The sequence below is a fragment of the Chiloscyllium punctatum genome, chromosome 13 (assembly GCF_047496795.1).
Source record: "Chiloscyllium punctatum isolate Juve2018m chromosome 13, sChiPun1.3, whole genome shotgun sequence".
Taxonomy (NCBI): domain Eukaryota; kingdom Metazoa; phylum Chordata; class Chondrichthyes; order Orectolobiformes; family Hemiscylliidae; genus Chiloscyllium; species Chiloscyllium punctatum.
In genome coordinates, this window is record NC_092751.1 from 102,098,412 (window position 1) to 102,119,955 (window position 21,544).

At 48.2% G+C, this 21,544-nt stretch overlaps 1 protein-coding gene across 4 annotated transcripts in view; it reads left to right on the forward strand.

The window, feature by feature from the left end:
- LOC140484721 (ras-GEF domain-containing family member 1A-like) overlaps positions 1–21,544 on the forward strand; it is a 224,620-nt gene that overhangs the window by 44,466 nt on the left and 158,610 nt on the right. For 2 of the 4 annotated variants that reach the window (XM_072583482.1, XM_072583488.1), the window contains exon 1: positions 21,116–21,226. Coding sequence is in view for 1 of the 4 variants with exons in the window: in XM_072583480.1 (XP_072439581.1) it covers positions 21,161–21,226 (66 nt within the window). In the remaining 3 variants the exon portion in view is untranslated. Of the gene's footprint in view, positions 1–21,110; positions 21,227–21,544 lie in introns of those variants that run through there. The other 2 variants (XM_072583480.1, XM_072583483.1) reach the window with 2 other exon arrangements.

Here is a 21,544-nt window from a genome sequence, read left to right on the forward strand (position 1 = left end):
TGTTACACCAAATCCTTAAAATGAAACAACATTGGGCCTCTTGAAGCTCATTAAAATGTAGGTGGGTTGAAAGGCTGTCACCTTCTGATATAAACTAATAGACTTGGGTGGGTAAAGTCAGAAACTTGAGCAAACGGTTTGCTTGTCACAATCTCATTAGCGTCACAGAGGCTTATTATTGGGACTGCCTGTCCCCTAAGTCACTGCCTGTGCATAATCTTAAAGTGGGCCGACAATGGAGACTTGACAACCCTTGATTTTCTAGTCACTGAGGCTACGTTAGCTCAGAAGTGCCACGGGGATTGAAGTATTGAAAAGTGTTTAGTTCTACCACTCTATATGAGGGTTTGTGTCAATAAAGAGGGATGGGGAGGAGTCAAAGGAGACTAATTTCCTCTATTTTGAATTGCGATATTTTTAGGAAGACATGACAAGTTTCTGTGATGCAGTTTCGCTGACTCTTACTGTTGCAGCTTGACTTGCAATAGTTATTGCGTAGGTTTATTCGGTGGTTGTTTCTTGAAGAAATGACAGTAGTTGAACGAATGGAGTGGTCACGTGGGAGTGAACTAGCTTGAGGGAGAAGTGCCACAGAAGGTTCGCAGTTGGTCAGGTTCTTGGGAGATATCATTGTTGACTGTACCCCAGGCTGAGACAAATAGATTTTTGCTTGGTCAGGGATTTGAGGGATAAGGGGAGCAGGTAGGAAATTGGAGTTCAGGCAGAAGATCAGCCATGATCTTACCGAATGGTGGAGCAGGCTTGAGAGGCCATGTGGTCTCTTTCAACAAATGTATTAGTTAGAACTCTGTCTGGAGAAGTGTAAGGTTATTTATTTGGAGACAACATTAAAAGGAGGGAATTCATTTATTAATTCATTCATCGGTGGCCCCTTGTAAATGAGGATGACTCTCTCCCCACTCTCAGCGTGGGTCTGTAGGTAGCTGTCCAGACTTATGTGGCTATCGCAGGCTCTGTTTAACTTGGGGCAGGTAGTGGTTGCGGGAACGGGTGGGAGGGACGTTGGTGTGGCAGCACACTCCTTACACTGTTGCCCCCGGCTTCTGCTAATTCCTAACGGCAAGTCCCGAGTGTTTCATAACTTCCTGGATGCTGCCCCTCCACTTTGGACGGTCTTGAGTCAGTGATTTCCCAGATGTCTGTGGGAATGCTGCACTTCCCCAGTGAGGCCCCGAAGCACCTCCTCTGTCCACCTGGAGTTCGCCTGCCATTTCGGAGTTGGGAGTAGCGCACCTGCTTGGGAAGTCACGTATTGGTCATGGGGAATGTGCTCAGCCCATTGTAGTTGATCAAGGATGCTCCATGCCTCGATGCTGGAGATGTTTGGCCTGGTCAAAGACACTGGTGTTGGGGGGTCTTTCTTCCCAGTGGATTTGAAGTATCTTGTACATGTACCATTGGCGGTACTAAATACATAATTAATAGGAAGTTGTTGAGAGGGGTATAGGACTTCTGTACATAGGTCTCTGAAGTCAGCAGTATTGTCAGATAAGGCAATAAAGAAGGCTTTCCTTGATTCAGCGAGATATTGGATACAAAAGCAGGGATGTAATACTGAAGCTAGTTAGGCCACAGCTGGAGTTTTGAATACAGTTCTGGTCACCAATTTACAGGAAGGACGTTATCCCTCTGGAGAGAATGTGACAGAGATTTAAAAGAATGTTGCCAGGACTTTAAAATTGCAGCTTTGATGAAAGATTGGATATATTATAATAGAGAGGCTGAGGGGTGGTTTAGTTGAGGTATTAAGGGGTTTGGACAGAGTGGGCAGGTAAGATTGACTTTCCCTGGTAAAGAGGTTACTTACCAGGAGGCACAGATGATTGGTAGAAAGGTTAGAGGGGGCATGAAGAAAGCCTTTTCACCTCAAGGGTGGTGGGTGCCTGAAATTCACTTGGTGAAAGTGGGTACTGCAGACGCTGGAGATTAGAGTCAAGATTAGAATAGTGCTGGAAAAGTGCGGCAGGTCAGGCAGCTTCCAAGGAGCAGGAAAATTGATGTTTAGGGCAAAAGCTGCCTGACCTGCTGTGCTTTTCCAGCACTACTCTAATCTTGCCTGAAGTTCGCTGCCTAGTTTGGTGGTTGAGGTGGAAATTCATTTAAAAGGAATTTGAATCTGGACCTGACCCACTATAACCCACAAGAACACAGACCAGATGCCAGAAAGTGGGACTAGAATAGGCAGGACTTGAGCTAGTTCATTCAGCAGGCACAGACAAGATGGACTGAGTGGTCTGTTTCTGTGTTTAACTTTTCTATGGTTCCTGCCCCTATTCCTTATAAAGAATCTGAAAATATAAAAGTTCAAGTCTGTCTATGATAAGTTGATCTTGGTCAGGGTGTTGGTAAAAGCACCACAAGGAGTTTTAATGCTTTTTGGGTAGGTACAGGAGTAGGTTTCTACTCATAATGGCTACTTAGTAATGCTGTTGGAAATTCATATGTGCAGAGGCTAAGGCTAAGGTCAGCACTAGATTCTCTATTCTGTTCTCTAATGTTACAGCAGCAGTATTGTGCTCAGCTTGCGTAAGGGCTGTGTAAAATGTGTGGAGTTAATTCAGTCACAGATTGCTGGGAAATATGAAAATAATTGACTAGAAAAATGACGAGCCATTTTGTCTATTCTGTACTTGACAGAAAGGTGTTTGCTTACTGCGAGTTTATGGAAGAGGAATATAATATGAACCAAAAGGTCTGAAACAGCGTGGGGTGAAGTATACACAAAGTAGATAAAACTCAGGAACTTTGAAATCTGCATCTCGCAGCACCCTCATTGACCTAAAGCATTTAAATTCGAGCTCCGTTATCAAGCTGAATGTAATCATTTGAGTATCATTTTAAACCAACCCTGAGTCAGCAGGTTACTTCCCTCAACACTTGCACCTGTTTTCTGAAGTCAAGCCAACTTGCCCCTCAGTTTCTCGAGTCTACTTGATTTTCTTCCAGTGAAGCTTCATGCCACTGTAGTTAATTTGCCAGCCAGTAGCATTTGGAGCAGATTTGGGGTTAGGGGGAGAGCATGTTTAGTTTGGAAAGGATTTCAAGAGAGTAGAACCATCAAACTGCAGTCAAGAAGCCTTGGCAGGTCTGAATTTCTCTCTCATACATAATTTAAACTGGTGTCGGTGAATCCTTGGAGATAGCAAGGACTGCAGATGCTGGAAAGTCAGAGTTGACAAAAAGTGTGGAGCTGGAAAAAGCACAGCATCAGAGGAGCAGGGGAGTCGATGTTTCATAAGGACTGAAGAAAGGTTCTGACCAGAAATGTCAACTTCCCTATACTTCTGATGCTGCTTGACCAGCCGGACTTTTTCCAGCTCCACGCGTTAGTAAATCCTTGTCATGCGTACACAATCCACTCCCTTATAAATGGACTATTTTAGCATCAGTTTGTGCTGATGCATTGACCAACAACATTGTGTTATGGTTGCGTGGATGTTTTTACTGGACAATTCAGATTCCATATTGAAACCTGGCTTAAAAGATCATGTTTGTTTTAAAGAGGAGGTCTTTTGTCGAACACAATGTTGCAGAGCTGGTTTTAACAATAAAACAAAAGTTTCTAAGGCAAAAAAAGATAAATAAAATAAACCAAATTATTTACATGTTTAAAAGCTTCAAAACACCCATTTATCCCAACAGCACTCTTTGACAGTACTCACACCAAGAATTGTCATCAATTTCACATCTATAGGATGTGAGCTAACTGGCTTCAATCTCTCAACTTGAAAACTCTTTTGTGAGTCTTCATATATCTGAACTTTCTAAGCTTCAAATACTTCCATCAGGTTTTGACTAAACACTCTGGTAGGAACTTTGAAAGTTACGCCAAAATAACCTGTTCCTTGGCAGCTCTAATTTATCTTCTTCCTTCAGGAGGAACTGTCTCGCACAGCTTCAGGCAAGACTGCTGTAAAACCTACCAAACTGAAAATAAACCTTTCCAAGTTATCGGTGATTCATCTAACCTAAAAAAAAACCCACACAAATTCCATAATTTCTAGCTGATGCTTAATGTATTACACTAGTAATTCTGTGCTTGTGAAACTCACCTAATGAAAACAAAACCTCAGCCTCTCTGGCAGCAACTGTGGAGAGAAATCAGAGTTATGGTTTCAGATCGAGTGACACTTCCTCAGACCTGAGGGGAAGGTTACTCGGCCTGAAATGTTAACTCTAATTTCTCTCCACTGATGCTGCCAGACCTGCTGAGCTTTTCCAGCAACTTCTGTTTTTGTTTCTGATTTCCAACATCTGCTATTCTTTTGGTTTTTATTTTGCAAACAAAATCCCGTTAGCTTTCCAAGAACAATCTCTCTCAAACTGTTTTTTAAAATAAATCTCTATGGCTACAAAAGTACTTGCAAATTAATTATTAATCTTTTTCTGTCTCATACACATACACACACACACACACACACGCACACACATACAGGAGACACACGCGCACACACACAGAGTATACACACACAGTACACACACACACACAGTATACACACGCGCACACACACAGAGTATACACACACAGTACACACACACACGCACACACACAGAGTATACACACACAGTACACACACACACGCACACACACAGAGTATACATACACAGTACACACACACACAGTGTATACGCACACATGCATACACACACAGAGTATACACACACAGTACACACACACACACACAGTACACACACACATACACATACAGAGTATACACACAGTACACACACACGCATACACACACGCGCACACACACACGCACACACACACAGAGTATACACACACAGTGCACACACACGCATACACACACAGAGTATACACACACAGTATACACACACATGCATACACACACACGTGAGCCCATGCACCATAAATTCAAAACCTAACATAAAATATTTTAAAAAATAAATAGTTCACATAACACTTCTAGGAGCACCTTCATTGCCTAGTTAATAGTCAATCACATTGCTGTGTTTCTGGAGTCACAACAGATTTGCTTCCCGATTGGACATCAGTAAGCCAGATGGGATTTTACAACAACTGGCTGTGGTTAGATGATTGTCATGAAGCTAGAAACCAGTTTTTCTTTAAAACTCATTCTTGTTTTTTTAATCCTCAGTGGGATATGAACACATGACCCCAGAACAGTAGCTGTTCGGATTTACTAGCTCACTGACATTACCATTACAGCAGCACTGTCCCAAAGCAGCAGCTGAAGAATGAAATTATTGTCTTGCAGACAATTAAGGATGGCCAGTAAATGTTAGCCTTGCTATTCATATCTAGAAGCAACATCAAAATAAAGTGCACATCCTGTTTTATCTTGTTTTCAGTAAAGTCAAATTGCTGATTTCTGTGCTGTAAGACCCTACAATTCTAAGGCTGTCCTGATACAGCCCCCTGTGACACCGTTGTTGTAGACCACATTTTGCAGTGCTAGCACTCATCTGTTTGTCAACCAGATGTTCGTTCTTGAGGCAACTGGTTGGGTACAGATCTGCCATGATTTCATTCAATGGCAGTGTAGCAGGGCTTTAAGAACATAGGAACTAGGAGCAGGAGTAGGCCATTCAGCCCCTCAAGCCTGCCCCATCATTCTATAAGATCATAACTGATCTGCCCCAGGCCTCAGTTCCTCCATCTCTTCATGGCCCTCAAAACTCACAGATCTATTTACCTCCTCTTTAAATACTTCATGAATTAGTCTCCACAACTCTCTGGGAGAGTGTGTCTCAAATATTCATTTCCCTCTGGGAGATGAGAAGAAATTCTTTTGCAATAGTCTTCCCCTGTTCCCATGTTACATTGTAAAAGCTGTAAAAGTCTCCAACAAAATGGGGGTAGCAGCTGCCTATCTTTGATGCAAGATGCGAAGGCAAAACCCACATCTTGGAGATCAGGGAGAGAAACTAATACGTTGAACTCACTAGACACCAACAGGGTTAGCGTCCCAGGTAAAACTGGAACACATTATTGTGTTCCATCTTGTCCCGGATGGTAATAATTTCACTTCAGAATCACAGACTCCACTACAGAACGTATCAACACATCAATCATGATTGACTTTCAATTCAACACCAAGGAACTGAAGCTCAGTCATTCAGATTTGGAATACACTTCCGGGCCTGCCTTTGTGGATAATCACCTGCAATCGGGCAGCACAGTTCAATGAAAGGCAAGGTTTCTCAGCTGGCAGGCCTTAATGGCAGGCCTTAGCTTGGGTTGGAGCAAGGGGTGATGGAGGGAGGGGTGTTGGCGTGAGGGGTGTTGGAGAGAGGGGTGTTGGAGAGAGGGGTGTTGGAGAGAGGGGTGTTAGAGAGAGGGGTGTTGGAGAGAGGGATGTTGGAGAGAGGGATGTTGGAGAGAGGGATGTTGAAGTGAGGGGTGTTTGAGAGAGGGGTGTTAGAGAGAGGGGTGTTGGAGAGAGGGGTGTTGGAGAGAGGGGTGTTAGAGAGAGGGGTGTTAGAGAGAGGGGTGTTAGAGAGAGGGATGTTGAAGTGAGGGGTGTTTGAGAGAGGGGTGTTGGAGAGAGGGGTGTTAGAGAGAGGGGTGTTAGAGAGAGGGGTGTTAGAGAGAGGGGTGTTGGAGAGAGGGATGTTGAAGTGAGGGGTGTTTGAGAGAGGGGTGTTGGAGAGAGGGATGTTGAAGTGAGGGGTGTTTGAGAGAGGGGTGTTGGAGAGAGGGATGTTGGAGAGAGGGATGTTGGAGAGAGGGATGTTGAAGTGAGGGGTGTTGGAGAGAGGGGTGTTAGAGAGAGGGGTGTTGGAGAGAGGGATGTTGAAGTGAGGGGTGTTGGAGAGAGGGGTGTTGGAGAGAGGGATGTTGGAGAGAGGGATTTTGGAGAGAGGGATGTTGAAGTGAGGGGTGTTGGAGAGAGGGGTGTTGGAGAGAGGGGTGTTGGAGAGAGGGGTGCTGGAGAGAGGGATGTTGAAGTGAGGGGTGTTGGAGGGAAGGGTGGTGGAGCGAGGGAAGTTGGAGTGAGGGGTGTCGGAGAGAGGGGTGTCAGAGAGAGGGGTATTGGAGCGAGGGGTGTTGGGGCAAGGGGTGGTGGAGCAAGGGGTGTTGGAGCAAGGGGTGGTGGAGCGAGGGGTATTGGAGCGCGGGGTGGTGTTGCGAGGGGTGTTGGGGCAATGGGTGGTGGATCGAGGGGTGTTGGGGCGAGGGCTGTTGGAGCGAGGTGTGGTGGAGGAGAGGGGAGGTGGGGCGAGGGGTATTAGAGCGAGGGATGGTGTTGCGAGGGGTGTTGGGACGATGGGTGGTGGAGCAAGGGGTGCTGGAGCGAGGGGTGGTGGAGAGAGGGGTGTCGGAGAGAGGGGTATTGGAGCGAGGGGTGTTGGGGCAAGGGGTGGTGGAGCGAGGGGTGTTGGAGCGAGGAGTATTGGAGCGAGGGGTGGTGGAGCGAGGGGTATTGGAGCGAGGGGTGGTGTTGCGAGGGGTGTTGGGGCAATGGGTTGTGGATCAAGGGGTGTTGGGGCGAGGGCTGTTGGAGCGAGGTGTGGTGGAGGAGAGGGGAGGTGTGGCAAGGGGTATTAGAGCGAGGGGTGATGTTGCGAGGGGTGTTGGGGTGAGGGGTGGTGGAGTGAAGGGTGGTGGAGCCAGGGGTGGTGGGACGAGGGGTGTTTGGTCGAGGGGTGGTGGAGGGAAGGGTGGTAGAGTGGGGGGTGTTGGCGCGAGGGTTGCTGGAGCGAGGGGTGTTGGGGCGAGGGGTATTGAGGCGAGGGGTGGTGGAGCGAAGGGTGGTGGAATGAGGGGTGTTGGAGCGAGGGGTGGTGGTGTGAGGGGTGGTGGAGCGATGGGTGGTAGAGGGAAGGTTAGTGGATCGAGGGGTGTGTGGAGTGAGTGATGTTGGGGGGCGAGGGGTGTTTGGTCGAGGGGTGGTGGAGGGAAGGGTGGTGGAGTGGTGGGTGTTGGAGCGAGGGGTTGTGGAGCGAGAGGTGTTGGAACGAGGGGTGTTGGTGCGAGGGGTGGTGGAGCGAGGGATGGGGGAGTGAGGGGTAGGGGAGCAAGGTGTGATGGAGCGAGGGCTGGTGGAGCGAGGGGTGGTAGAGCGAGGGGTATTGGGGTGAGGAGTGTTGGAGCGAGGGGTATTGGGGCAAGGGGTGATGGAGCGAGGTGGTGGGGTGAGAGGTGTCGGAGGGAGGGGTGTCGGAGGGTGTGGTGTTGGGGCGAGGGGCGTTGGAGCGAGATGTGTTGGAGCGAGGGGTGTTGGTGCGAGGGGTGGTGGAGAGAAGGTGTTGTAGCAAGGGTTGTTGGAGTCAGGGGTGTTGGGGCGAGGGGTGTTGGAGCGAGGGGTGGTGGAGAGAAGGGTGTTGGAGAGAGGGGTTTTGGAGTGAGGGGTGTTGCGTCGAGGGTGTTGGAGAGACGGTTGTTGGGGCGAGGGGTGTTGGGGTGAGGGATGTTGGAGGGAGGGGTGTTGGGGCGCGGGGTGCTGGATCGAGGGGTGGTGGAGGGTAGGGTGGTGGAGGGAGGCGTGGTTATGCGAATGGTGTTGGGGTGAGGGGTGTTGGAGCAAGGAGTGCTGGAGTGAGGAGTAGTGGGGCGAGTGGTGTTGTGGCAAGGGGTGGTGGAGCGAGAGGTGGTGGGGTGTGGGGTGGTGGGGTGAGGGGTGTTGGGGCGAGGGGTGGTGGAGTTAGGGGTGGTGGGGCGAGGAGTGTTGGGGCGCGGGGTGTTGGGGCGAGGGGTTTTGAGGCAAGGTGTGTTGGAGCGAGCGGTGGTGGAGCAAGGGGTGTTGGAGCGAGGGGTTTTGGGGCGAGGGATGTTGGAGTGAGGGGTGGTGGAGAGAGAGGTGGTGGAGTGAGGGGTGGTGGAACGAGGGGTGGTGTGGCAAGGGGTGGTGGGGCGAGGGGTTTTGGAGAGAGGGGTGTTGGAGAGAGGGGTGTTGGAGAGAGGGGTGTTGGAGAGAGGGTTGTTGGAGCGAGGGTTGTTGGAGCGAGGGTTGTTGGAGAGAGGGGTGTTGGAGAGAGGGGTGTTGGAGAGAGGGGTGGTGGTTCGAGGGGTGTTGGGGCAAGGGGTGGTGGAGCAAGGGGTGGTGGAGCGAGGGGTATTGGAGCGAGGAGTATTGGAGCGAGGGGTGTTGGAGCGAGAGGTGTTGGAGCGAGAGGTGTTGGGGCGAGGGGTATTGGAGCGAGGAGTATTGGAGCAAGGGGTGTTGGGGCAAGGGATGTTGGAGCGAGGGGTGGTGAAGGCGAGGGGTGGCAGAGCGAGGGGTGTTGGGCGAGGGGTGTTGGAGCGAGGGGTGGTGGAACGAGGGGTGTTGGAGTGAGAAGTATTGGAGCGAGGGGTATTGGGGCGAAGGGTGTTGGGCGAGGCATGTTGTAGCGAAGGGTGGTGGAACGAGGGGTGTTGGAGCGAGGGGTGGTGGAGTGAGGGGTGATTGAGCGAGGGGTGCTAGAGGGAAGGTTGTTGGAGCGAGGGGTGGTGCAGCGAGTGGTGTTGGAGTGAGGGGTGGTGGAGAGAAGGATGTTGGGGCGAGGGGTGTTGGGGTGAGGGGTGCTGGAGGCGGGGTATTGGAGCGGGGGGTGTTGGAGGGAGGGGTGTTGGAGAGAGGGGTGTTGGAGCGAAGGGTGCTGGTGGGAGGAGTGTTGGAGCGAGGGGTGTTGGGACGAGAGGTATTGGAGCGAGGGGTATTGGGGCGAAGGGTGTTGGGGCGAGGCGTGTTGGAGCAAAGGGTGGTGGAACAAGGGGTGGTGGAGTGAGGGGTGGTCGAGCGAGGGGTGGTAGAGCGAGTGGTGTTGGAGTGAGGGGTGGTGGAGAGAAGGGTGTTGGGGTGAGGGGTGTTGGAGGCGGGGTGTTGGAGCGAGGGGTGTTGGAGCGAAGGGTGTTGGAGGGAGGGGTGTTGGAGGGAGGGGTGTTGGAGCGAGGGGTGTTGGATCAAGGGGTGTTGGAGGGAGGGGTGTTGGGGCGAGGGGTGTTGGAGCAATGGGTTGGTGGAGGGCAGGGTGGTGGAGCGAGAGGTGGTTGAGCGAAGGGTGTTGGGGTGAGGGGTGTTGGAGCGAGGGGTGGTAAGGTGAGTGGTGGTGGAGCGAGGGGTGTTGGGGCGAGGCGTGTTGGAGCGAGGGGTATTGGAGCGAGGGTGTTGGAGCAAGTGGTGTTGGGGCGAGTAGTGTTGGGGCGAGGAGTGCTGGAGCGAGGGGTAGTGGGGTGAGTGGTGTTGGATCGAGGGGTGTTGTGGCAAGGGATGGTGGAGCGAGGGGTGTTGGGGCGAGTGGTGTTGGAGAGAAGGGAGTTGGGGCGTGGGGTGTTGGAGTGAGTGATATTGGGCCAAGGGGTTTTGGGGCGAGGGGAGTTGGAGCGAGGGGTGGTGGAGCAAGGCGTGTTGGAGCGAGGGGATTTGGGGTGAAGGTGTTGGAGAGAGGGGTTTTGGGGCGAGGGATATTGGAGTGAGCGGTGGTGGAGCAAGGGGTGATGGAGAGAAGGGTGTTGGAGTCAGGGGTGTTGGAGCGAGGGGTGTTGGAGCGAGGAATGGTGGGGCGAGGGGTGTTGGGGCGAGGGGTGTTGGAGCGAGGGGTGGTGGAGTCAGGGGTGTTGGAGCGAGGGGTGTTGGAGCGAGGGGTGTTGGAGCGAGGGGTGGTGGAGAGAGGGGTGTTGGAGCGAGGGGTGGTGGAGAGAAGGGTGTTGGAGCGAGGGGTGTTGGAGCGAGGAATGGTGGGGCGAGGGGTGTTGGAGCGAGGGGTGTTGGGGCGAGGGGTGTTGGAGCGAGGGGTGGTGGAGTCAGGGGTGTTGGAGCGAGGGGTGTTGGAGAGAAGTGTGTTGTAGCAAGGGGTGTTGGAGCGAGGGGTGTTGGAGCGAGGAATGGTGGGGCGAGGGGTGTTGGAGCGAGGGGTGTTGGAGCGAGGGGTGTTGGGGCGAGGGGTGTTGGAGCGAGGGGTGGTGGAGAGAAGGGTGTTGGAGCGAAGGGTGTTGGAGAGAAGTGTGTTGTAGCAAGGGTTGTTGGAGTGAGGGCTACTGGGGCAAGGGGTGTTGGAGTGAGGGATGTTGGGGAGAGGGGTGTTGGGGTGAGCGGTGTTGGAGTGAGGGGTGTTGGGGCGAGGGGTGTTGGGGCGAGGGGTGTTGGAGCGAGGGGTGGTGGAGCGAGGGGTGTTGGTGCGAGGGGTGTTGGAGTGAAGGGTGTTGTAGCGAGGGGAGGTGGAGAGAGGGGTTTTGGAGCGAGGGGTGTTGGGTCAAGGGTGTTGGAGAGACGGGTGTTGGGGCGAGGGGTGTTGGGGTGAGGGGTGGTGGAGCAAAGGGTGGTGGGGCGAGGGGTGGTGGAGCGAGGGGTGGTGGGGCAAGGGGTGATGGGACGAGGTGTGTTGGAGGGTGAGGTGGTGGGACAAAGTGTTGTGGAGGGAGGGGTGGTGGGGCGAGGAGTGTTGGTGGGTGGGGTGGTGGGACGAGGTGTGTTGGAGGGTGGGGTGGTGGGGCGAGGGGTATTGGTGGGTGGGGTGGTGGAGCGAGGGCTGTTGGAGGGAGGTGTGTTGGAAGGAGGTGTGGTGGAGGGAAGGGTGTTGGAGCGAGGGCTGTTGGAGGGGTGTTGGGGCGAGGTGTGTTAGGGGCAAGGAGGGGTGGTGGGGCGAGGGGTGTTGGTGGGTGGGGTGGTGGGGCAAGGGCTGTTGGAGGGTGGGGTGTTGGAGGGAGGATGGGTCATGTAGTACTTTTTGTTAGTGAATCCAGCAGCAAATTAACTAATTAAAACAGAAGTAATTAAAACACACTGTCAACCAGGGACTGCGAAGCAATTATACAAGAATAAATAGGGAAAGAGGGAGACGGGTTACATCAAAATGGTGTTGGAGGGGGTGATAATGCCTTCCAGGCCCAATGCTGCCCTCCTCATTCTGAAGGACACCAAGATATGAACAGAGCCACCGAAGATAGTCAGACAGCTGGAACTGTGACCCCCTCCATAGCCCACTACCTGGACCTGTTGATGGCTATTTTAATGTCTTGTGTTAATTAAGCTTTGGGCACTCAATTTAATTGATTAAGTGTGAGGTGGGTGATGAAGTATAAAGGATAGGAATGCTTCATCTTATGCTTTCAGCTAATTCTGCTTCCAGTACATGAGGTATCAGTTCAGAGCATCTCTCGGTTCTGGGTCTCTGCACATACATTGTTCCTGAGGTTGCTAACTCTTTATCTCTCAGGCTGTTAAACTCCTTATACATTGTAGCATTCCTTCATTGACATCTGTATATAGTGAGTTGTTAAGTACAGCTCTGTATTTCAGTGTATGAGACCTCTCTCCATATCCTCAGTATTGAGTGGCCTCTTCTCTCTTCAATGCTTTCAGAGTCATGCGGCTGGTTACAGCATCATAACTTACAGCAATCACATTGTACCCCATGGAGATCCTAAAGAGACTTGACATTGTTGGGGGAGATAGAGAGGGGGATGGTGATAATGTCACAGGACTGTGAATAGAAATGCCTAGGTAATGGTTTCAGATCCCAGCAAACAGCTGGTAGAATTACAATATGATTAATAAAATCCTCAAATTGTAAACCAGACTCAGCCAACATGGAAACAGATAAATTGTTTTAAGAATTTACCTGGTTCACTAATGTCCTTTTAGGGGAAGGAAATCTGCCATCCCTACCCAATCTGGCCTACTTGTGACTCCAGACCCACTGCAATGTGTTTGACATCTTAACTCTCTTCTGAAATGGCCACAGCTAGACATCCATTTCAAGGATGGTTAAGAACGGGCTACAAATGTAGATTTTACAAAAAACAAGATACTTAGTAAATGCCTGAGGTAATGACTATGGTAGCTAAATGTCCCTTATTGGCCAGGTATGTCCAAACAGGGTGAAAAACATTAGGGACATGAATACAGCTGAAACTTGACTTGGGACCAGGGGTGTGGGGTGAGTTGGGGATTAACAGTACAGAGTAAAACAGTCCACCAACAGCCACCTTTAACTCCAGTGCAAAGGACTGCAAGTGAACAGACCCTTGGCGGTGGTGGTGGGGTGGGGTGGGGGGGGGGGGGGGGGGTGCTGGCTGTCAGTCTCAGAACATGTAATGCTCAATTGTAGCAACCTCAACATTGTACTTACAATTTAACTGAGGACCCACAGATCACAGAATGCCTACAGTGTGGAAGAGGCCATTTAACCCATCAAGTTCACACCGACCCTCTGAAGAGCATCCCACCCAGATCCACCCACCTCTCTACCTTGTTCCTGTAACTCTGCATTTCCCCATGGCTAATCCACCCTAACATGCACATCTTTGGACCATGGGAACAAAATCAGAGCAGCTGGAGGAAACACATGAGGACACAGGGAGAACGTGCAAACCCCACACAGACAGTCACCCAAGGCTGGAACTGAACCCACCATTCCCTTGCACTATGGGGCAACAATGCTGCCACTGAGCTACCATGTTGCCCTGGTTTTCCAGTCCTTGCCGGTAAAAACTAGGAGAGAATACAGCGGCAATTGAAGGGGGTGAAGACAAGCCTCACAGCCACCTTCCTGTATGCTGATGTGAGAGACTTTGTTCCCCCTCATCGTGCTGAAGGTGTACTTTCACATGTTTAGAGGTTCCTCTGACAACTTTGGAGGTATATGGATTTCAGTGTTGGAGCTCTCATCTACTGGATTAGCATGGGTGCTGCCTAAACTGTTTTACTTCGAAGCTCAGGTGAGGCCAACATGACCAGCAGCATCGAGAAACCAGCAAGAGAAGCAACTGAATTCTCCGCATAGAATTCCTATTCACCAGGAGAGAACAGCTGAGCAGAAAGCTACAGCACCCAGAAAACCAGAACAGCATTGGAGGGCCCACACACACACACAGGAGATAGATATTTTCTACTGTTCATGAGTGTCTCTGTAGCAAGCAGGACTTGAACCCTTGCCTCATGACTCAGATAAGCTTGCGCAATGTTTGCGACTTCAGGGTTTCTGGGAGCTATATCGCATGTATTGATTTCCGTCGCCATGGCCCATCGAGGCACCATTCAGTGTCTTCCCTCCCTCCAGCTGTGTTTGTGAGAGGACATTTCCCTTCCTCACCCACTCCCTTGGGTTCTGAGCTCTGTTCACACGCAGGGAGTGAAGAACACAGTCCATAAGTGAGAGTGTTGATCCAAGCTGAGTGAATGGTTGGCCAACATTTGTTAGGAGTGAAGGATCACATTGCATGAAGAGATAGTGAGTGTCAGTGGTGTCTGGGCAGATAAGGATGTGTATAGCAATGGGTGCAGTTGTAAGAGATGTTCACATAAGAACTGATGTGCTGGAAATGAATGGCGATGGTAGAGTAATTGGGTTTGGGGCCTTTAAGCAGATAAATGTACCACTGTACATTACTGGCCATGTCCATTTCAATCATTAAACCCCAGTGTAACATTCAAGCAGGCATTGTTAAAAAAAGATGTACTTTTGAACATGAACTCTCTTCATTCTCAATATGTTCTACCCTTCCCCCAACTATCGGCCATTTTCACAGTAGCATTGTTCTTTTAAGACTGGAGTGAAAATTGCAGGAAATTAACCACAAACACTTACGCTCATTGATCTGTTGCTGCAGATTGTAGCTCCTTCCACCAGGAGATCTGCTGTTGTAGTACAGCACATGCTTCCAGGGTGAGTGTCTGACAGTGAAAAAACAAAACAGCGCTGGAGAATCTAACAACTGTATGGAGAAAGTGGGGTGAAGTTGTCCAGACTGTGGTGGCACAGTGGGTAGTGGGTGTTGATGTATTTGTGAGAGTGTGCATAAATACAGGAATGCTAGAAGATATTTGGCACCGAACACCTCAAGTCTTACAGCACAAACGGAGGCCATTCAGCCCAGCATATCTGCACCATGGAGCCTCAATGCCTCATGCCAATCTCCTCTTTCTTTTCTCCCCCAAGCCTTTTAACATTCACTTTAATCAAAATAATCATCCAAAGTCTCTTTGAATTCCTCAACAGAACCTGCCTCCCCACATTCCCAGGTACTGCATTCAAGACTCTGACTACTCACTGGATGAAAAGGATTTTCTTCTGCACATAACTTTAAGTCTATGCTCTCTTGTTCTTTATTTTTTACAAATGGAACAGTTTCTCCATACCTACTCTATCCAGCCCACACAGTATTTTGAAAACCTCAATTAAATCTTCTCATAGCTGCCTTCTCTCCAAGATCTTCTTCAATCTATCCTCATCACTGAAAGCGACAGGATGGTTTGGGGCAGTTAGTCACTCTGCACGCCCTCATCTGTTCACACCCACACTGTCCAGAATGAGGGGTCGCAGTCGAAGAAGAAGGGGTAAGCCAATCAAGACTGAGGTGAGGAAGAATTTCTTCACTCAGAGAGTTGTGAACCTGTGGAATTCTCTCCCACAGGAAGCTGTTGGGGGGTCAGTTCATTAGATAGATTCAAGAGACAACTGGATGTGGCCGTTGCAGCTAAAGGCATCATTAGTATGAAGAGAGGGCGGCAATGGGATACTGAGATTGTATGGTCAGCCATGATCATTGTGGATGGTGTGCAGGCTCAAAGGGCCGAATGGCCTACTCCACCTATTTTCCATGTTTCTATGTGACCTCTCAACATCTGTCATTCAACAACACCCAGGCTGACTCCTCATATAGCTGCCCTGCACCTTACCCTGCAGAAGAGATCAGCTCTGATCAACTAGCCCAAATATTGAGCATTTCGTTTCAAGATAGAGTTTTTTTTTATTTTGCTCTTGAGTTTTCAAGAACCCCTCCATTTGTCTAATGATCGATAAATGGAAATTTAAACCACCAACATTTCAAAGGTCTCTGCTTTATTCCATGGATCGTTCCTAGTCGACCAGGAAACCAGCATGGTGATGAAATGGCTGGTTTAAAAAAATCACGATTTGGAGGTGCCAGTGTTAGTCTGGGGTGGACAAAGTGAAAAATCACACAACACCAGGCTATAATGCAACAGGTTTATTTGGAAGTACAAGCTTTCGGAGTGCTGCTCCTTCATCTCACTAGCTCCCTGCAAAAGGGAGTGCTCTGAAAGTTTGTATTTACAAATTAACCTGTTGGACTAGAATCTGGTGTTGTGTGATCTTTAAAAAAAATCACTGACACTAATGTGTTCGATTTGTCTGCATTTTTCCATGTGCTTCTCACTCCCAAATCCTGCCCCTTCTTTCAACATGATGTGAACTTAGGGTGGGAGTTTATCTGACATTTTTAGTGTTTTTTAAAATCTCTGTCCCTTATTACTTGTGAGATTATTGCCTGTGTTTCTGAAAGTTCGGGATGGCGAAACCTCCAGGAATGCTTCCAATCAGAGTTAGTAATCTTAATTAGGGTGGTTGAAGGTCAAAGTTCAGTCTCTGGCCCAACACCTGTCTGAAGTTGACCATGAACTGAGATGAGCTATTGGTAGAAACCTGAACTAACCTGATTCTCTGTCAATTACCTTCAATGTCACATGGCGCCCACTGTGACTCAAGAATAGTGACCTACTGTTTTAAGAACGTTAGCAGGACTGAAAAGAAATAACTCACTGTTCTACTTTTTCAACAGAACCATCTGATTTTACCACATAAATTTTATCTCTGAATCATTTTTCACTGCGCACTATCCTGTCTGTGCACCATTTTTGAAAGACCATAAACCTGAATAAAGTCAAACCATTGTATGAATTATTCAGAAGTTGGAATACATAATCAATTTTTTATTGCCTGTATCCCCTCATGGATCCATAAACTGGGTCACTCGCTGCTTTTATTTTCAAAAGTCAACTTGTTTTTGGAAATACTAGTTTGTTTGGTACAGTGTCACTCATTGCAGTCATTTCTCACATGACCTTGGAAAAGACTCTTCCACTCATTATTTGCCATGGAATCATAGAATTAGGGTTGGAGGGACTGAGCTATAAGGACAGGCTGAACAGGATGGGGTTGTTTTCCCTGGAGCGTCGGAGGCTGAGGAGTGACCTTATAGAGGTTTATAAACTCATAAAGGGCAAGGATAGAGTCAATAGACAAGGTCCTTCTCCTGGGATGAGGGAGTCCAGAACTAGAGGCACAGGTTTAGGGTGAAAAGGGAAATATTTAGAAGGGACCTAAGGTGCCTGTTTGGAGTGAGCTGCCAAAGGAAGTGGTGGAGTAGACAAGGAGGAGGCTGGACGAACATAGCAAGCCAGGCAGCATCAGGAGGTGGAGAAGTCAATGTTTTGAGTGCAACCCTTCCCCGAAATGTCAACTTCTCCACCTCCTGATGCTGCCTGGCTTGCTGTGTTCTTCCAGCCTCTTGCCTGTCTACTTTGCATATCAGCATCTGCAGTTTCTTTATCTCTCAAGGAAGTGATGGAGGCTGGTACAATTACAACATTTAAAAGGCACCTGGATGGGTGTATGAATAGGAAGGGTTTATAGGGATATGGGCCAAATGCTGGTAAAGGGGACAAGATTAATTTAGGATATCTGGTCAGTATGGACGAGTTGGACTGAAGAGTCTGTTTCTGTGCTGTTCATCTCTATTACTCTCTGGCTCTATAACAGCAGTGACTTGAATTTACAAAGCACATTAAACTGTCCCAAACCACTTTTCAGAAATGCTAGAACTTTGAGCAAGTCTAACTGTGTAAAGGCAACAGAACATAGTAAAGTGCACATTAAAATAATTAGATACAGTGCGGGGATTGGCTACTCACTAGACCTAACAGAATGGGGTCAGTTTAGCTCAGTTGGCTGATTTACAATGTACGCTAACACTAACATCATAGGTTCAATCTCCACACCTGCTAAGCTTACCATTGAAGGGTTCTCCTTCTCGACCTCTGCCCTTACAATCAGGGGCCTTCCATTTAAGGCAGAGATTAGATTCCCTACAGTGTGGAAACAGGCCCTTCGGCCCAACCAGTCCACACCAACCCTCTGAAGAGTAACCCACCCAGACCAATTTCCCTCTGACTAATGCACCTAACACTATGGGCAATTTAGCATGGCCAATTCACCTGACCTGCACATCTTTGGACTGTGGGAGGAAACCGGAGCACCTGGAGCAAACCCACGCAGACACGGGGAGATGATGCAAACTCCACACAGACAGTCGCCCGAGGCTGGAATCAAACCTGGGACCCTGGTGCTGTGAGGCAGCAGTGCTAACCACTGAACCACCGTGCCGCCCTATAAGGGATTTTTTTTTTAAATCAGAGATAGTCTTCCTCAAAAGGCAACAGGTGAAGAGTCTGTGAACATTTTGAAGACAAAAATGATTAGAGACTTGATAAGCAAAGAGGGTGAAAGGTTATCAGAGGTATGGGCAGGAATATGGAGAAATCAGATCAGCTATGATCTTATTAAACACTAAAGCAGGCTCAAAGGGCTGAGAGACCTAGTCCTGTGCCTAATTTAACACATTTGTATTGGACAAAACTTAACACCGAGTCACATTAGGAGATGTGCTACAAATCTTCTCCAAAATCTCAAATTAGGAGATCTTAAGAAAAGGGAGGGTTGCAGAGCTCAATTTGAGGAAGTAGCTTAAATAAGGAGAGGCAGAAATCCAATTTGGACAATCATGCCTATGATGGCTTCTTAACAGAGCTACCAAACTAGTCTCTCACACCCCTGCTTTGTCTCCAAACTGGCATTGACACTGTAGACCAAATAATATCCGTCAATCCTTGCTCCCAACATTCTCCTTGAAGATGTTGCTTCAAAACTGGCTGTGACACCAAGGTCTTGGTCACAGAAACAGAAATTGCTGGAAAAGCTCAGCAGGTCTGGCAGCATTGGTGGAAGGAAATCAAAGTTAATGTTTTGGGTCAAGTGACCCTTCCTCAGAAGGGAAGGATTTCAGTCACCTTTCCTCATATGGTCAGGAGGACCTATAAAGTATAGACACAACTATCTTTTCACAGTTACAAATGTATCAGCTTCCTCCAACACCTCAGTCAGTGTTTTCCAAATTATAACACAGTTATGTATATATAAAAAACAAATTTCCTGATCTCCCTTCAATTTGTTAGTGAATGATCTTATTCTGCAGCATTGGATTACCAGCCCTCCTACAGCGTTCTATTGTTTAATTGTCCTACCTTTTACTGTGAGACTGCGAGTCTTGTAATACATCTGAATGTGCTGTCCTGGATTGGTTAAGCCTGGGTGTTCACTCTGAGCAAAGTAAACAGCACCACAGAAAATGGGGAGGTGGTGGCCTAGTGGCATTATCACTGGGCTATTAATTCAGAGACTCAGATAATGTTCTGAGAATCTAGTTTCAAATCCTGCCATGGCAATTGGTCTGGAATTGAATAGCCCACTGATGACCATAAATCCATTGTTGGGAAAATCCCATCTGGTTCACTAATGTCCTTTAGGGAAGGAAGCTTTGCCCAGTCTGACTCCAGACCCCCAGCAGTGTGGTAGGGCATGAATAGTCAGTGCTAGCCTAGCCAGTGACACCCTCATCTTCTGAATGAATGGGAAGTGCTATTAAAAGCAGAGCTATAGCATACATGCAGATGTTTTCTGACTGAAATCATGGTAAACAAATCTGTTGGACACTTAGAAACTAGTGCCACCTCTGTATTGTTCTGAGACAGTCAAACATATATTTAAAAAAACTTGCCGCAGGTAATAACAGTTTTACCCACCATTTTTACCAAATGCTTCATAATTTTCAATTATTTATGGAAACACTGTATTATGAATGGATTGCCCATTCATGCCTGGGTTATGGCTGCAGAGGATGTTAATTCTGAAGTTGACTCTCTGCTGGGAGGGGCAATGGGGCTAGCTCAGTGCAACGAAACAACATTATTGAGTTTTGCTTCCAGCCACTCTAATGGTATAAATGTAGCTGAGCAGAATAAAGCACACAAAAACAATCAGATAGAGTGTGGAGATAGACTCCTTCCACTGTGCCCGATAGATTGAGGGTCTCTTCAGCTCAGTTGGCTGGACAGCTGGTTTGCAATGCAGAGTGACACCAACAGCTTGGGTTACCATGAAAGTTTCTCCTTCTCAATCTCTCCCCTCACCTGAGGCATGGTGACCTTCAGGTTAAACTGCCACCAGTCATCTGTCTGTAATGGGAGATCAGCCCTACGATCTGGTAACATTGCAGTGACTTTTACCCAATATAGTCAATGAAGTAAAACCAAAACATGTGACCTCAGTTAATCAGTCTCTATCTCAATGCTCCCTCTCCCATGAGCTCCTGGCCTTTCTAGAACTGCAGTACAGAAAGAGTGCTGCACTGTCAGAGGTGCATCTTTCAGGTAAGACATGAAGCCGAGGCCTGAGATGTAAACACCACAGCTTCGCCATTCTCCTAAGAACAAGGGAGTTTTTTTTTCACTGTTGAAGTCAATTATGTCGACTCGTTATTTACCGTATTAATCTGTTACCAAAAGTCACATAATCTGCATAGTACCTGATTAATTGGCAACACTAAGCCAGGAGGTGGTATGGTGGCTCAGCAGTTAGCATTGCTGCCTCATAGTGCCAGGGACCTGGGTTTGGTTTCGCCCTCAGGCAATATCTCTTTGGAGTTTACACATTGCCCCATTTCTACGTGGGTTTCTGCTGGGTACTCTGGTTTCTTCCCACAGTCCAAAGCTGTGTAGGTTAGGTGAATTGGCCACGCTAAATTGCCCATAGTGTGCAGGCTAGGTGGATTAGCCAGGAGATATGCAGAGTTATTGAGAATAGGATGGATGCCGTTCAGAGGATTGATGGGCTGAATGATTTGCTTTCACCCTGTAGGGATTCTATGAGTTTATAAAACCTGTCACCCAATCATTCAAGAAGTTTATTCTTTGCAAAGACAAAATCAAAGAACAAACTCACGTTATCAAAGAAGTATATTTTTCGAAACAAGGCAATGTGTGGGAGAGTCAGCTATTTACAGAGAAGCGATCTTCCCGAACCTGGTGACTTCTCAATATTGTAACAAAGCCAGCCTTACAGCAACTCCAGTGGCCCCTAGTTTGATCTTAACTCAGTGCATTGATGTTTTGTGAGTTTATGATTGAAGATCAAACACAGCTGTCTTCTAGAGATCTGGATAATTAAAATGATCTGAGGAAGTGTTCCATTTTGACAATGCATTTTGAATTGCAGATTTTTTATTTTGTTTCCATAATGTTGCACTGTACAATCTGTCCTTTCAGCTCAGTGACGTGGGTTGGAGCTCCTGCCTGTATCTACCCCATGTTTGGTGATGATTGGCACCAGTGCAGCAAACTCACCCTCCAAGGGAACTGGAATGTCAATCTGGAGTTTTAAGGTAAGTCTTTGCATGTCAAAAGGCTTAAGCTGACTGACTGTAAATACGCTCGATTTTATATTTTCATTTTATTTTAGACTATTGGAGCTGGAACAAATAAGGTAAACATACTGCTTCTGATTCAGCAAGTCAGGCACCACGTCTATTGGCTTTGCGGGGAGCCCAGTGTTAGTGTTCTAGAATGACACTTGGACCTCAATGGTTAAATTACAAGGAGCGATTGCACAAATTGTTTCCCAATATTCCCAACTGAATATATTCAGAATTGTTACATCCTTGTGTTTTGCCAAACACTGAGGCGCAAATATATTTTTGGGC